Genomic DNA, 13,316 nt, shown 5'->3' with positions numbered 1-13,316 from the left:
ATTTCTTGTGTGATCTTGGGTGACTTTCACTTAACTTTGCTGGACCTCAGTGTTATCACATATAAAATAAGGGGATGGAATAGTTTGCTTCTGAAAGGCCTCTTCTAGCCCTAACTTTCTGACCCCTAAGGATTGAATTAACAGTGAAGTATTATGTTCATCATCTACTAATGCTCTTCATTTAACGTCTTGTGAAACCAGAGTGATGTGGGATTTCTGATAACAAGTTTTGGCAGTTCCAATAAACTGGAAAAGCACATAAATAAATATTGATGGAGGATGGACTGTGTGTCTTGTCAGAATTTTAGGGAAGCTCATCACTAAGTTTCCTGTAGGAAGTTTAACTTTTTGACTGTTACAATTCTTGAAAACTACCTAAGATTGTTATGATTGGCATCAGTGGTTAGATTGCCCATGGTAATGAAATCAGAGATCCTTAAAATATGAGAAAATGTTTATAATATTGTTTATGTAGAAAAACAAACTAATATGTGTTATAAAGAGTTTTAACAAGTATTGAAGCGAAATTGTTCTGAATCTTTATCTTTACTAGAAAAAGTGAGTTGGCCACAAAAAATCTTTTCAAAATATTTCAACTAATAGAGATTTTACTGTACTTTATGTTAGACAAAGAAAAAAAGGGTTTCTCACTATGATTATAAACTTGTCCTGAAAGACCTCAAGAAAATGAATATCAGTCTAAAATGTTGTCACAATCTCATGATATTAAACTATCATATAGTAGAAATGTTGTAAGCATCTTTACTTTACACTTGTTGATATTCAGGGTAAATTGGATTTTGATTTTTTCAGAGTACAGACTTTTCTGAGACGCCTTCTCCGGACAGTGACTCGGTCAACTCTGTTGAGGGACACTCTGAGCCATCCTGGTTTAAAGATATCAAATTTGATGACAGTGACACGGAGCAGATTGCTGAAGAAGGAGAAGAGAACCTAGCCAGTGAGTTTTTATTTTTGAGGAAGCGGTTTCTGTGGCTCGTTGAATTGGAGTAATTCTAGGCTATATGGATCAAATTAAATAGAAACATCGTGTGGTAGCCCTTGTTGTTGATACAGTATTTTCTTGAATTATTGCCTTCACAGGTTACCAGGGAATATTCTGTTTTCCTTTGTTTCTAATTTCCAACAATTTGAAGATAACTTTGTGCACATAATAAGCTAGTAGTATCAACTTGCTCATCTTCTTACTTTGGTACCAGGCTTGGCTTTTTTTCCCTGCAGAACTTCCAATATTCCTCTTTGTTTTTTAAATTTATTTTGTAATTAGCTTATTCAAAATTTTGGTGAAATACTGTTTCTGAGTTTGCCCAAAAATACATGAAAATACTGTATCCATTTTGGTATTGCACATTGGGCTTGTATATTAAAAACAGTTTTTCTCCTTTCCCCAATACCCTGATGATACCGATTTTTTTACTCCCCTCTCCTCCCTATATTTCTTTCCCCTTCCCGAACAATAAAAGATTCTGCCAGTCCTAGCAAGCGTACATCAGTCAGCAGCTTCCAGTCCACAATGGACAGTGACTCAGCCGCTTCTATCAGCCTGAACGTGGAGCTGGACAACGTGAACTTCCATATCAAGAAGCCCTCCAAGTACCCACATGTGCCCCCTCACCCTGCTGACCAAAAAGGTAGGAGGTAGTCACCATCTGAAATCAGAACACAGGATGGAGACTTTGGCCATGAGATTTCATTTCAGTATTTTCTCCTGTGCCCTCCTCCCCTTATGGCTGAGGGTATTTGGTGTGGGTCTTTTTCCACCCCCTCCCTCTTTTCTTTTCCTTTTTTTTTAAGTTAATTCCTCCCGCTTTCCCCCCTTCCCTCAGCCCCCTGCTTCACCTCTCCCATGTCCACTTTTAAGCCTGTGGCTTTTCAAAGGAGATTTGTCCTATACCTCTTACTTCAGCATAATGTGCAACTTCCAAGGTGGTATTTCTTTGCAGTTCTAATGTGGATGTTCTGCTCTATTCTTTCCTTTTCCATTAAAAAGATTGAGAGTATTTTTCAGACTTATTAGCTTATGCAAATAACTAGCAGCACAGTGCCTAACAAGTCCATTGAAATTATTCAGATTAGTTTTCTTAAACAACAGAAACCTTTCATTAATATTTTTAAGATGCTTATTATTTATTTGATTTTAAAAAATTAGCTTTTTATTGATATCTTTTTTTAATATTATCTACATTTCCTTCTATCCCTAAACCATATTAGAGAACCAGTTCTCAGGATAAAGAATGAAAAATGGGGGAAAAAAGAAAAAATTCAGGAAAACAAAGTAACCCATCAAGAAATTCTGCTATTATTTGCAGTGTTTTATACCCATAGACCCTCATTCTCTTTAAAGAGTAGGGGAAGTTGTTTTCTTATGTCTGGGGCCAAGTTAATTCATTATAATTTTACATCTTTTGGTTGTTTTGTTCTTTTGTTTTACATTATTATAATCATTGTATATATTGCTTTCTTGGTTTTGCTTTTACTTCTACATCAGTTCATAAATCTTTTCATGCTTCTCTGTATTGCCATTTATTTTTAAGAAAATTACTTCCAAAATTAAGACAATGAAAAAATTCATTCTTTAGAACCATTAATTTATTTCATAAAATAGTTCCTTTACTGGTCCAATATGATAATGACCATATTTTAAAAGAAGATATTTAGTAAATGGATGACATGCTATTATATAGCTAGTACGCTAATATATAGCACTTAGTGTACCACCACTTGCCCATTACTTTCTTAAGCATGATGTTTCACTTATTAGATATAATTAAACACTAATTTAATAGAATAGTGGCATTCTGTTAAATAATAAAATAATTGTACTTTTGTTAATCAATATCATGAGTATTAGTAACCCTACCAGAGTCAATGTCAGTCCTTTTTGTTTATAAATTAGTCTTCCATCTTGTCATTTCCTTGTCAAAATTAAAAATATTTGTAAACCTCTAGGGCAGGGGTATCCATCCTTTTAGGTCTTTTTGGACCTCATTACCCAACCAAAACTGTCATATTCATTCAGAAATACAAAGCAACCCACACCACCAACAAATACAATACCAATGCAACATTGGCACAGGCTGCAGGTTGGACATTCCTTCTCTAGAGTTTTATATAGCTCTACAAAAAACTGGAAGAAAATAAAAATTTTAAACAACTTTAGAGTATCATCAAAATGATAAAATAAAGGAATGAAAGTATATGCATTATGAGAAAAATATATAATAGGAAGAGGTAAGTAGTCCCATATCTGGAAGAAAATATATATTTTTTGATATCAAAGTGCAATGGAAAGAATTTAGGTGAGTATAAAAAATAATTCCATATAGCTAAGTGGCACAGTGGAAAAAATGCTAGGCCTGGATTCAGGAAGACTCGTTTTTTTAAGTTCAAATTTGGCCACAGACATTAGCTAGCTGTGTGACCCTGAGCAAGTCACTTAATCTGTTTTCTTCAGTTTCTTCATCTATAAAATGAGCTGGAGAAGGAAATAGCAAATAATTCCAGTATCTTTGCTAAGAAAACTCCAAATGGGTTCATGAAGAATTGGAAACAACTGAAATGAATGAATAATGACAACATAAAAACTAAAGTTATATCATTTTGGGTATAGGAGCCTGTGTCACAGACTACCTTACATAATTGAAGGTATACATGTACTTTCGTTTTTTTCTTTTTCTTTTTTCTTTTGTTTTTTGGAGGATAAAGTTTATTTTTATTCTTTGAAATTTTATCATCTTTCTTACAGAGAAGCAATATGATTGGTTTAATGGAAAGACTTTACTTTGTAGTCTCTTTTTTAAAAAATTACTTTTTTTGTACAAATAATGCTTTTTTATACATTTCTAAAATATTCTTCTTTAAGAGTAAACATAATACCCCCATCCCCCCCCAAAATATAGACCCTCATGAGTGATAAGGTAAAGGGGAGAGAAAAAATAATAATAATAATAATTAATAGGTAGGGCCAGGTGGTGCAGTAGATGGAACACTGGCCCTGGAACCAGGAGCACCCAAGCCCAAATCAGGCCCCAGACACCCAACGATCACCCAGCTGTGTGACCCCATGCAAGCCACCCCAACCCCATTGCCCTAGAAAAACAAAACAAAAAAAAGACGCAAAATAAAATAAAATAGTAATAATACTAGTAGGGGTGGGTGGTAGACAGATCACTGGCCCTGGAGCCAGGAGCACCCAGGTCCAAATCTGGAAGATACCCAAAAATCACCCAGCTGTTCGGCCCCAGGCAGGCCACCCAGCCCCATTTGCCCTGCACTCCCCCGCCAAAATTAATAATAATAATAAAAAATGTGCTTCAGTCTGTGTTCCAACACCACCAGCTCTGTCGCGGGTGGATCACATTCTTTATGAGAAGTCCATCACAAAAGTTAATTCAATATTTTTCCACCCTTGCCTTTGCTGATCACAACTCCCTCCATTCGTACTTCTCTACTACCATGAACTATGTTTTTTCTCTCCTTTTATTCTGTCTCTGCTGTAGGGTAGCTGAGTGGCGCAGCAAACAGATCCCCTGTCCTGGGGCCAAGGGGCCCTGAGCCCACATACCACCCCTTAGGCCCAGCATCCACCTGGCCCTATGGTCCTGGATAGGCCTTCCAATCCCAGCCCTTGCAAGAAGTAAAAAAGAAAATGTGTTATATCTGACCACTCCCCGCCCCCATGGTCCATCCTCTCCTCCATCACTCACATCTCCCCCCTTTCCCCCATCCCCCTTCTCGCCTTCTTACTCCAGATGTCTGTACCCCATTGAGTATATCTGTTGTTTCCTCTCCTAGCCACCTCTGATGAGAGTGAAAATTCCCTCATTTCCCCTTGCCTTCCCCCCTTACATATCATTGCAATAGCTCATTGTAATAAAAAATATCTTATTATATGAAATGTCTTAGCCTATTCCTCCTCTCCTTTTTCTTTCTCCCACTATATTTCCCTTTTATCTATTGACTCCATTTTTACACCACAATATATCTTCAGATTCAGTTTTCTCCTGTGCTTCATCTGTAAAAGCTCCTTCTACCTGCTCTATTAAATGAGAAGGTTCATAGGAGTATTCTCAGCATCATTTCCTCTACAGGAATACATGTAGTTCATCATCATTAAGTCCCTCATATTTTCCCCTTCTCCACTCTCTATGCTTCACCTGAGTCCTGTATTTGAAGATCAAACCTTCTGTTCAGCTCTGGCCATTCCAACAGGAACATTTGAAATTCCCCTGGTTCATTGAAAGTCCATCTTTTTCCCTGGAAGAGGACATTCATTTTTGCTGGGTAGTTCATTCTTGGCTGCATTCTAAGCTCTTTTGCCTTCCGGTATATTATATTCCAAGCCCTATGAGCTTCCAATGTAGTTGTTGCTAAGTCCTGTGTGATCCTGACTGCAGCTTCATGATACTTGAATTGTGCCCTTCTGGCTGCTTGTAATATTTTCTCTTTGACTTGAGAGTTCTGGAACTTGGCTATAATATTCCTGGGGGTTGTTTTTTTTTAGATCTCTTTCTCGGGGAGATCGGTGGATTCTCTCCATTTCTATTTTGTCCTCTGCTTCTAGGATATCAAGGTAATTTTCTTGTAATAATTCTTTGGAAATGATGTCAAGGCTCTTTTCCTGGTCATAACTTTCAGGTATTCCAGTAATTTTTAGATTATCTTTCCTAAATCTGTTTTTTGTATCTGTTGCTTTTTCAATACGATGTTTCACATTTTCTTCTAATTTTTCATTCTTTTGGTTTTGAAGTATTGCGTCCTGATTTCTTGTAAAATCAGTAATCTCCCTGAGTTCTATTCTTTGTCTGAAGGATTTTTCCTCAGAGAGCTTTCTTATCTCCTTTTCCATCTGGCCATTTCTGCTTTTAGCATTCTTCTCAATAACTTTTTGAACTGTTTTATCCATTTGACCTATGCTGGTTTTTAGCATGCTATTTTCTTCAGCATTTTTTTGGATCTCCTTGATTAAGCTTCTGACTTCTTTTTCATGTTTTTCCTGCATCTCTCTCATTTCTTTTCCCAATTTTTCCTCTATCTCCCTCACTTGATTTTCAAAGTCTTTTTTGAGCTCTGTCATAGTCTGAGCCCAATTTCTGTTTTTCTTGGAGTCTTTAAATGCAGAAGCTTATGCTTCCTCATCTTCAGGTTGAATGCTTTGATCCTTCTTGGGATCACAGGCAAAGTATTTCTCAATGGTGTTCCTCTTTTTTCTCTGCTTACTCATTTCCCCAGCCTGAGCCTGGTTTTTGGGTGCTTCCTGAGCTTTTGAGCATTATTAGGACACACTCCCCACAAGGATCTCAGTGTGTGAGGCTCTGTCTTCCATCCTGGTCTGTGAATGACCATAAGTGTGCCCCCCCCCCCCCCATGGGGCTGAGGTGGGGAGGGCCCTGCTGTTCTATGGGGGGCCCTAGACTGCGATCAGGATCTGAATGTGGTCAGAACCCCAAAGTCCTGTTCCAGGGACAGAGAACAGAGCTCAGCAGTCTCACTCCATTCTCCCTAGGCTCAGCACTCATGCCCTGGGGGGCTCCTGCCATGCTGCTCGCTGTGTGCCCTGAGGACTGGGCTTCACATGCTTGCACTGGCAGAGGTCCCCCTGCTGATCCTCCAAGTTGTGCCTGGTGCTTCCCGGGGTGTAGGTCAGGAAACTGCCCTTGCTACTGTGAGCCAGGGCTCCCAGCACCCTGGGGCTGCCTCCAAGAGGCTGAAGTTCCTTAGCTCTGCAGGGCTGCCCCTCTATCCCCTGGAGCCAAGACTTTCCGCTCTTTTCCAGGTTACCTTGGGTTGGGGTTGGAGAACTGCCTCACTGAGTCCCTCTGTGGGTTCTCCCTCTCCTACATGTACCTTCTTAATAATTATTATGATATTGCCACACAGACAGGATATTGTACTTACATATAAGGAATTTGGAATATCCAGCTTTCTCTTGGAGTTTCATTTTGTTTTTTTGTGAGGCAGTAGGGTTAAATGACTTGTCCAAGGTCATATAGCAAGTATCAAGTTTCTGAGGTCAAATTTGAGCTGCATCCACCATGTCATTTAACTGCCCTTGTGTCTCATTTTTCTAAAATTCAAACATTTGAACCTTGGATATTGGGAAGGCATTCTTTATGTGTCTTTACTTTCATATTTTAGAACAAAGTCATAGATTGAAGTAGTGCTTGATGAAAATTGATGATAAAAATTAATATAAAAACAACAGAAAGGTTCTAATGAAGCAGAAGTGACTACCAGTTTCAGGAAAGCAGAGGGAAGAAGTGGCTTGCCCAAGGCGACACTGCTAGGTAATTATTAAGTGTCTGAGGCTGGATTTGAACTCAGGTACTCCTGACTCCAAGGCCTATCCACTGCTCCACCTAGCCGCCCCCATGATTTCATTTTTCAAAAAGTAGCGAAGCCTACAAGGGGCAATTTTATTTTGGGAACTATTTGTTACCAACAGGGAGAACTCTCTTAGAAGAGACCATTCCATCATATAATTTGTTGTGGAGGAGAGCAAAATTGAGAATAAAGTACATAGACTTTGGAATAACATTTCAAAGGATGCAGATGAAAAATCAATAGTATTTGAAGCTCTTGAGAATGAGATTTTTGAAGACAAAAAGAAAAATAATTAAAAGGAGGGGAAAAAGTAAATTGACCAAAGGTCAAATGGATGCCTGGGGAATTCCCCAGCTTAGATTTTAAAAAATAGTCACTGTGGCAATAGCTAACAGATGTTTCCTCTTCAAGGTTTTCAGAGTGCTTTACATGTGATATCTTGATTGATTTTATAATGATCCTGTGAACTATGTCTTATTACAATTCCATTGTTGCAGATGAGAAAACCAATGCTGAGATAGTACATGATTGTCCAAGGTTACAAACTAGCAAGGGTCTGAGACAGGATTGAAACAAACGTCTTTCTGACTCCCAAACTTAATACCTTATCTACTATGAAGACATATTAGAAATATGTAAGTAGTAACGTTGTATGGAAGTAACATTGCATAGAAATAGAAATGTGGAACCATGCTGGAAGTCAGTATTCTAGGAGTCAGGAAGTATCTGTACTTAGTTTTACCTGGTGGATTTTTTGGGGTTCCCTACACTGAACCTCAGTGTCCTCGTTGATAAAAGGGGAATAATGGTACCTACCTCACCCTGTTCATGGAAAAGCACTTTATGAACGAGAGCCTCTGTTGGAAAGAAATCCCCGAAGCTGAGGCTGCAACTAAAAGTGCCATGTGGGCCGCCAGCGAGATGACAGATTGAAGTCGGGGCACAGGGCAGCTTGGACTTCTGCTGTAGATTGACTCTCCCTGGACAGCAGGCAATGGAAGAGGTGAAGTGGAACTGAGGACTATTATAAAGGTGGGACTGGAGAGTGTCCTGAGCCTGGGGAGTTCCCAGAGGCAGCTGGAGGGTGGACAGGATCTCCAGCTCATCCGAGTTAGACTTGGGGAGGTGAATAAAGACTTCACACACTGGAACCTGAGCAGTGTGTCTGTCATGTGGAAGAGCCATCAGACTCATTCTACTGGACAAGAACCAGTGGAGGAAGATGGAAAGAAGGCGAATGAGCTTGCTGTGAATGGACTGCCTTAGGAGGGAGAGGATAAATAACTCTTATAACCCACATTTCTATAGCATTTAAGTGTCAGATACAGTTTTATCTGTAAAGTTTGATCTTCACAACCCTGGGATGGAGATGCTGTGATTATACCCACCTTGACAGATGAGGAAACTGAGGCAAGTAGGTGAAATGATTTGCTCATGGTCACAAGCTAATAAGTATCTGAGACTGGATTTGAACTCTTGAAGTCTTTCTGACTTTAGCTCTTTGTGTTTTATCCACTGTGCCACCTAACTTTGTACATCCACACCTGTGGTCTTTAAGTGAACAATTAAGTGAAGATATTATAGAGGTAATTCCTGTTGGATCTGGATGACCTTTGAGGACTTTCCTAACTCTGAAATTCTTTGTTTTTGATTCTTAAGATTTTCTATTCTTGTTAAATCATTTCTGGAATATATCACATGTTCAGCTTTAGATGGCATATTTTAACATGATTTTTTTGTTAAAAGCAAAGGCAACAGTTCTGGATGTTAGATTAAAATGTAATATAAGAAACGAAACAACATAGATAATATTAATATGTGGTTTTATGTCAGTATTTGGCTAACAGGGATCCTCATAATATGATTTAGTGACCCTTGTTTCTATTTGAGTTTGTTACCATTGATGTAGAACATTTCTAGAAGAGGGCGGTGAACAAAGATCTAAAAATAGGTCTAATGCCTTAAGAATTAAGACTTCAATATATTTAATCCTGGAATAAGAAAGACTATGTTGCAGTGAATTAGAAACCCATGTAATGGAAGTTCAGAGTATAAAGCTTTGGTTCAGGTAGGGAAGAACTTGAATGATTAGAACTTTCCGTAAATTAGCAAGCATTTACTCTGAAGTGCTTGATATATATTTCATTCTCAAAGAAAAAAAAATGAAAATAGTCCCTCCCTAAAGGAGCTTACGTTCTATGACTAATACTTTCTATATATGGAGTGGGTGTGTTTTGTATAATTTTACCAGCATATTAGTCATCTCTCACTTTGCTTTTTCTCTTTGCTTTCTCTCTGCTGTTTAGAGTACTTGATTTCTGACAATGGAGGACAACAGATTTCAATAAGTGACGCCTTCATTAAAGGTAAATTTATATGAGAAGTTGAGGAAGCTACTTCCAAGTATATGTAGTGATTTTAAGTGTTTCAAGAACTAGCAGTAGCTATACACTTTGACTTGTTTTGGGGTAAGGAGAATTAGTCTAAATAATAGTTTGTTGCTTTTTTTAAAAAACTTTTACCAGGGAAATTTTATTTTTTCACCCTGAGGTTTATTTATATAAAGTTTTCCTTTTTCATGATTTTAATATTAAATACTTTTTTCCTACCCAAGTCTTGAGCCACTCTGTAGCCAATAGACAGATATGACCCAGTTTGATATTTCATCAGCGGAAAGTAGGACAGGAAGAATGTTTCCTTGAGTATGACTTCATGAGACTAAATGGATGTGGAGATCTAAAGCAGCCACTAACTCCTCCCTAACCACGCTGTAACTGCAGGCTTCATGAATAAATGGGCATGATAATCTGCTTTCTCTAAAATGCAGGACCCTGGGGGAAGAAATCTTGTATGAGATTAAAGGCTATCATCTGTTTTGTCCTAGCCTTGAGATTTCAGCAAAGAATGCTAGTCTTTTGGCAATCCAGATTATTAAGATATAGAAAGACCTTCCATACCTCAAATATTACAGATGTAATTTTTTTTATTATATTAGATGGGTAGATTTTGTTAAATGTTTTTATGTCTTGGGAAGGATTTTTTTTTTTGGTGGGATGTAGCATGGAAACTTTTCTTCACCTCTAATTGACTCTTTTCCATATATGCCAAAATGATCTTGAGTTTCATTACATTTTTAAAATTTACATTTAAAAAATTAATTAATGACTTTTATAACAATATTTTGTTGGGAGAGATTAATAGTTTGCTTTTTTAAAAAGAAAAAAACAGTTAATAATAGCTATTCATTCTTCTTGAATTCTCATTTATTCTTTGCCTTGTGTCTAAATCTACCAAAAATGTTACAGATTAATGAAAAAGGAACTTTTTAGAAGCACTGGTTTCTGAATAGACATTTTGGATTTCTTATTTGACTTTAAAACATTTATGCCAGAGTTTTCACTCTTAAAATCTGACACCTACACCACTACCACATGGAGTTTTGTCAGCATTTATATTTCTGCTTTTTTCCAAACTTCATAATTTAACAGGATGGGGCAATTCCTCTTTTTCAGATTTCTTAGATAGATAAGAGTACTGTTAAAGTCACATGGGCTATAATCCAAAATTTTTTCTGCTTGTTAGAAATAGGATTTCAAGAATGAGACTTTAGCTACTTTGTGGAGACACTTAGCAAAAGCTTGTTTCTGATTTTGTTGTTTCCATATTTATTATTACCTAATATCTAGGTTTATACATTAAAAAAATTTCTTAAAATGTGAATTTGTGAACAAAAATGAACAATAAATTATTATTTTGGCTTTCCTAGAGTCCCTGTTCAACCGACGGGTAGAGGAGAAATCCAAGGAGCTGCCATTTACACCTTTAGGTTGGCATCATAGCAATCTGGAGCTCCTAAGGGAGGAAAATGGGGAGAAACAAGCCATGGAGAGATTACTGTAAGTCAGTCAGCTTTCTTAATTTCCATTTCCTTTAATGAGTGGTGCAGCGTTTCTCTGTTTTAAAATGAAGACTATTAAGTGAAATTTTCAGATGAAATTCCTTAATAGCACAAAATTGCCTTATCCGCAGTTAGCAATTTATTCCTTATGGTGAAATATTCCACCAATTAGTTGAAGGAAGTCTTGTTTTTGAAGTTTGCATTAAACTTCCTTTTATGGACAAGGGACATAATTTTTAAAGTGCTATTTTTAAAAAGAATCAACTGACTTAGAGCAACTTATATAATACATTTACTATTTTTTCCACATTATATATTGCATCTTAAACATTACTTCTTATAGAAGAGTCATCTAGAAATTACCATTAATCCCTTTCCTCTTTTTCTTCCTCATTAATATTTTTACAGTTCAGCTAATCATAATCACATGATGGCACTACTTCAACAACTACTGTATAATGATTCATTATCACCATCTTGGAGAGATATCATTGTGCCAGTGGTCTGCCAGGTGGTGCAGACTGTCCGACCTGATGTCAAAAATAGGGATGATGACATGGATATCCGTCAGTTTGTCCATGTCAAAAAAGTGAGCTTTATTGACTGTACTATTTTTTTCAGAATTGGGAGGATGCTATAAGAAATGAGTGGTTTACAAGGACAGTATCAAAAGAATGATAGACTTGGGGTGGGGAGTAGAGAATGGGATTTTATATTGCTTTTGTTCTGACCCCCAGTGTTATCATGGTGCCGAGGGATAGAAATGAAAGGGAAACTGAAAGGAAAACGTGAGAGATGAATTGGGGGATCTTTAGAAATCATATTTATACCTCTTCTAAAATATCCAGGCAGTGGCATGATTACTGTTTGTATAGGTAGTGTTGAATGTAGTTTTGTTCCAGAATATTTAGCTTAAACCTTTTTAAAAAGTATTTCATTTAAAAAATTTTAAAGTTGACTTTACTTGATTGGTTCCTGAGTCCCAAAGTATCCCCAATTTTTTAGTTACTAGAAGTAGTAATATAAAGGGCAGTCATTCTAATTTTGCCACTAATTATTTGGTATAAAAGAATTGCATTATGGGAGGTATTTTTCTTTTTTTATATATAGTAAAATTTAAAAAGTATAAAAATAATCTGACTGAAATAGAAAAATTTTGCCTTTTAAAAAAATGACAATTCTTTTTATTAGATTCCAGGTGGAAAGAAGTTTGATTCTATGGTTGTCAATGGCTTTGTGTGTACAAAGAATATCGCACATAAAAAGGTATTGTAACTCTAGCAGAAAGTATAGGAAATAATTGTACTGATTTTTTAAAAATCAATAACAACATTGACCAAGTTTTTTCTTTTTAGATATTTACTGATTTTTTAAAAATCAATAATAATATTGACCAAGTTTTTTCTTTTTAGATATTTGCTAACTGGTATTTCCTTAATAAAGGAAAAAAATAACTTATCTCTGTGTAATAGCAAATTCAGAAACTTGAACCCTCCATTCACTCCTGTCTTAGCCAAGCCTAATTGTTTCTTTAAGAAAAATAAATTGCTTTATTAAAATCACAATTGACTGTTCAATAAGTTTGTATATTTGACTTATAGGTGTCAAAATTTCACAATTTGTGTAATGACAAAATATGCAAAAAATCAATCTTTCTTTCCATTTATGGGCCACTTAAACAAATTCTTTTCCCCTCACAGAAGGATAAAGTGTGCTAATTGCTAATGTATGAATTTGCTTAACTGTTCTATGAATTTGAGCAGTAGTTTTTCTTTAATCTATAGTTATGTTCTATGAAACTTTGCTTCAAGGTAAAAGAGGTTTCTTCATTTCTTTCTGTACTTGTTAATGTAATAAATGCTTGAAATTCATAGCACCGGAAGTTTTCAAAATATTTTAATTTTTCTTAACTTTTAGTAAGGTGACATTTAACTGAAATGTTCTTTTATTTTTATTTTATTTTATTTTTCCCTGGTTGCATGTAAAACAAATTTTGATTTTTTTTTTTTAATTTAAGGCAATGGGGTTAAGTGACTTACCCCAGATCACACAGCTAGGCAATTATTAAGTATCT

General features: G+C 36.4%; 1 protein-coding gene across 7 annotated transcripts in view; it reads left to right on the top strand.

The window, feature by feature from the left end:
• The window catches only part of PIKFYVE (phosphoinositide kinase, FYVE-type zinc finger containing), a 90,041-nt gene that overhangs the window by 35,269 nt on the left and 41,456 nt on the right, over positions 1-13,316 (top strand). For 5 of the 7 annotated variants that reach the window (XM_074191489.1, XM_074191490.1, XM_074191488.1 and 2 more), the window contains 6 exons: positions 814-961; positions 1,485-1,652; positions 9,651-9,710; positions 11,111-11,240; positions 11,651-11,831; positions 12,434-12,508. In XM_074191489.1, coding sequence (XP_074047590.1) covers positions 814-961; positions 1,485-1,652; positions 9,651-9,710; positions 11,111-11,240; positions 11,651-11,831; positions 12,434-12,508 — 762 coding nt within the window. The remainder of the gene's footprint in view (positions 1-813; positions 962-1,484; positions 1,653-9,650; positions 9,711-11,110; positions 11,241-11,650; positions 11,832-12,433; positions 12,509-13,316) is intronic. The other 2 variants (XM_074191492.1, XM_074191491.1) reach the window with 1 other exon arrangement.

Source organism: Macrotis lagotis, chromosome 6 (assembly GCF_037893015.1).
Source record: "Macrotis lagotis isolate mMagLag1 chromosome 6, bilby.v1.9.chrom.fasta, whole genome shotgun sequence".
Taxonomy (NCBI): Eukaryota; Metazoa; Chordata; class Mammalia; order Peramelemorphia; family Peramelidae; genus Macrotis; species Macrotis lagotis.
Note: the sequence above shows the minus strand (reverse complement) of the source record. Positions and strands in the feature narration are given on the sequence as shown.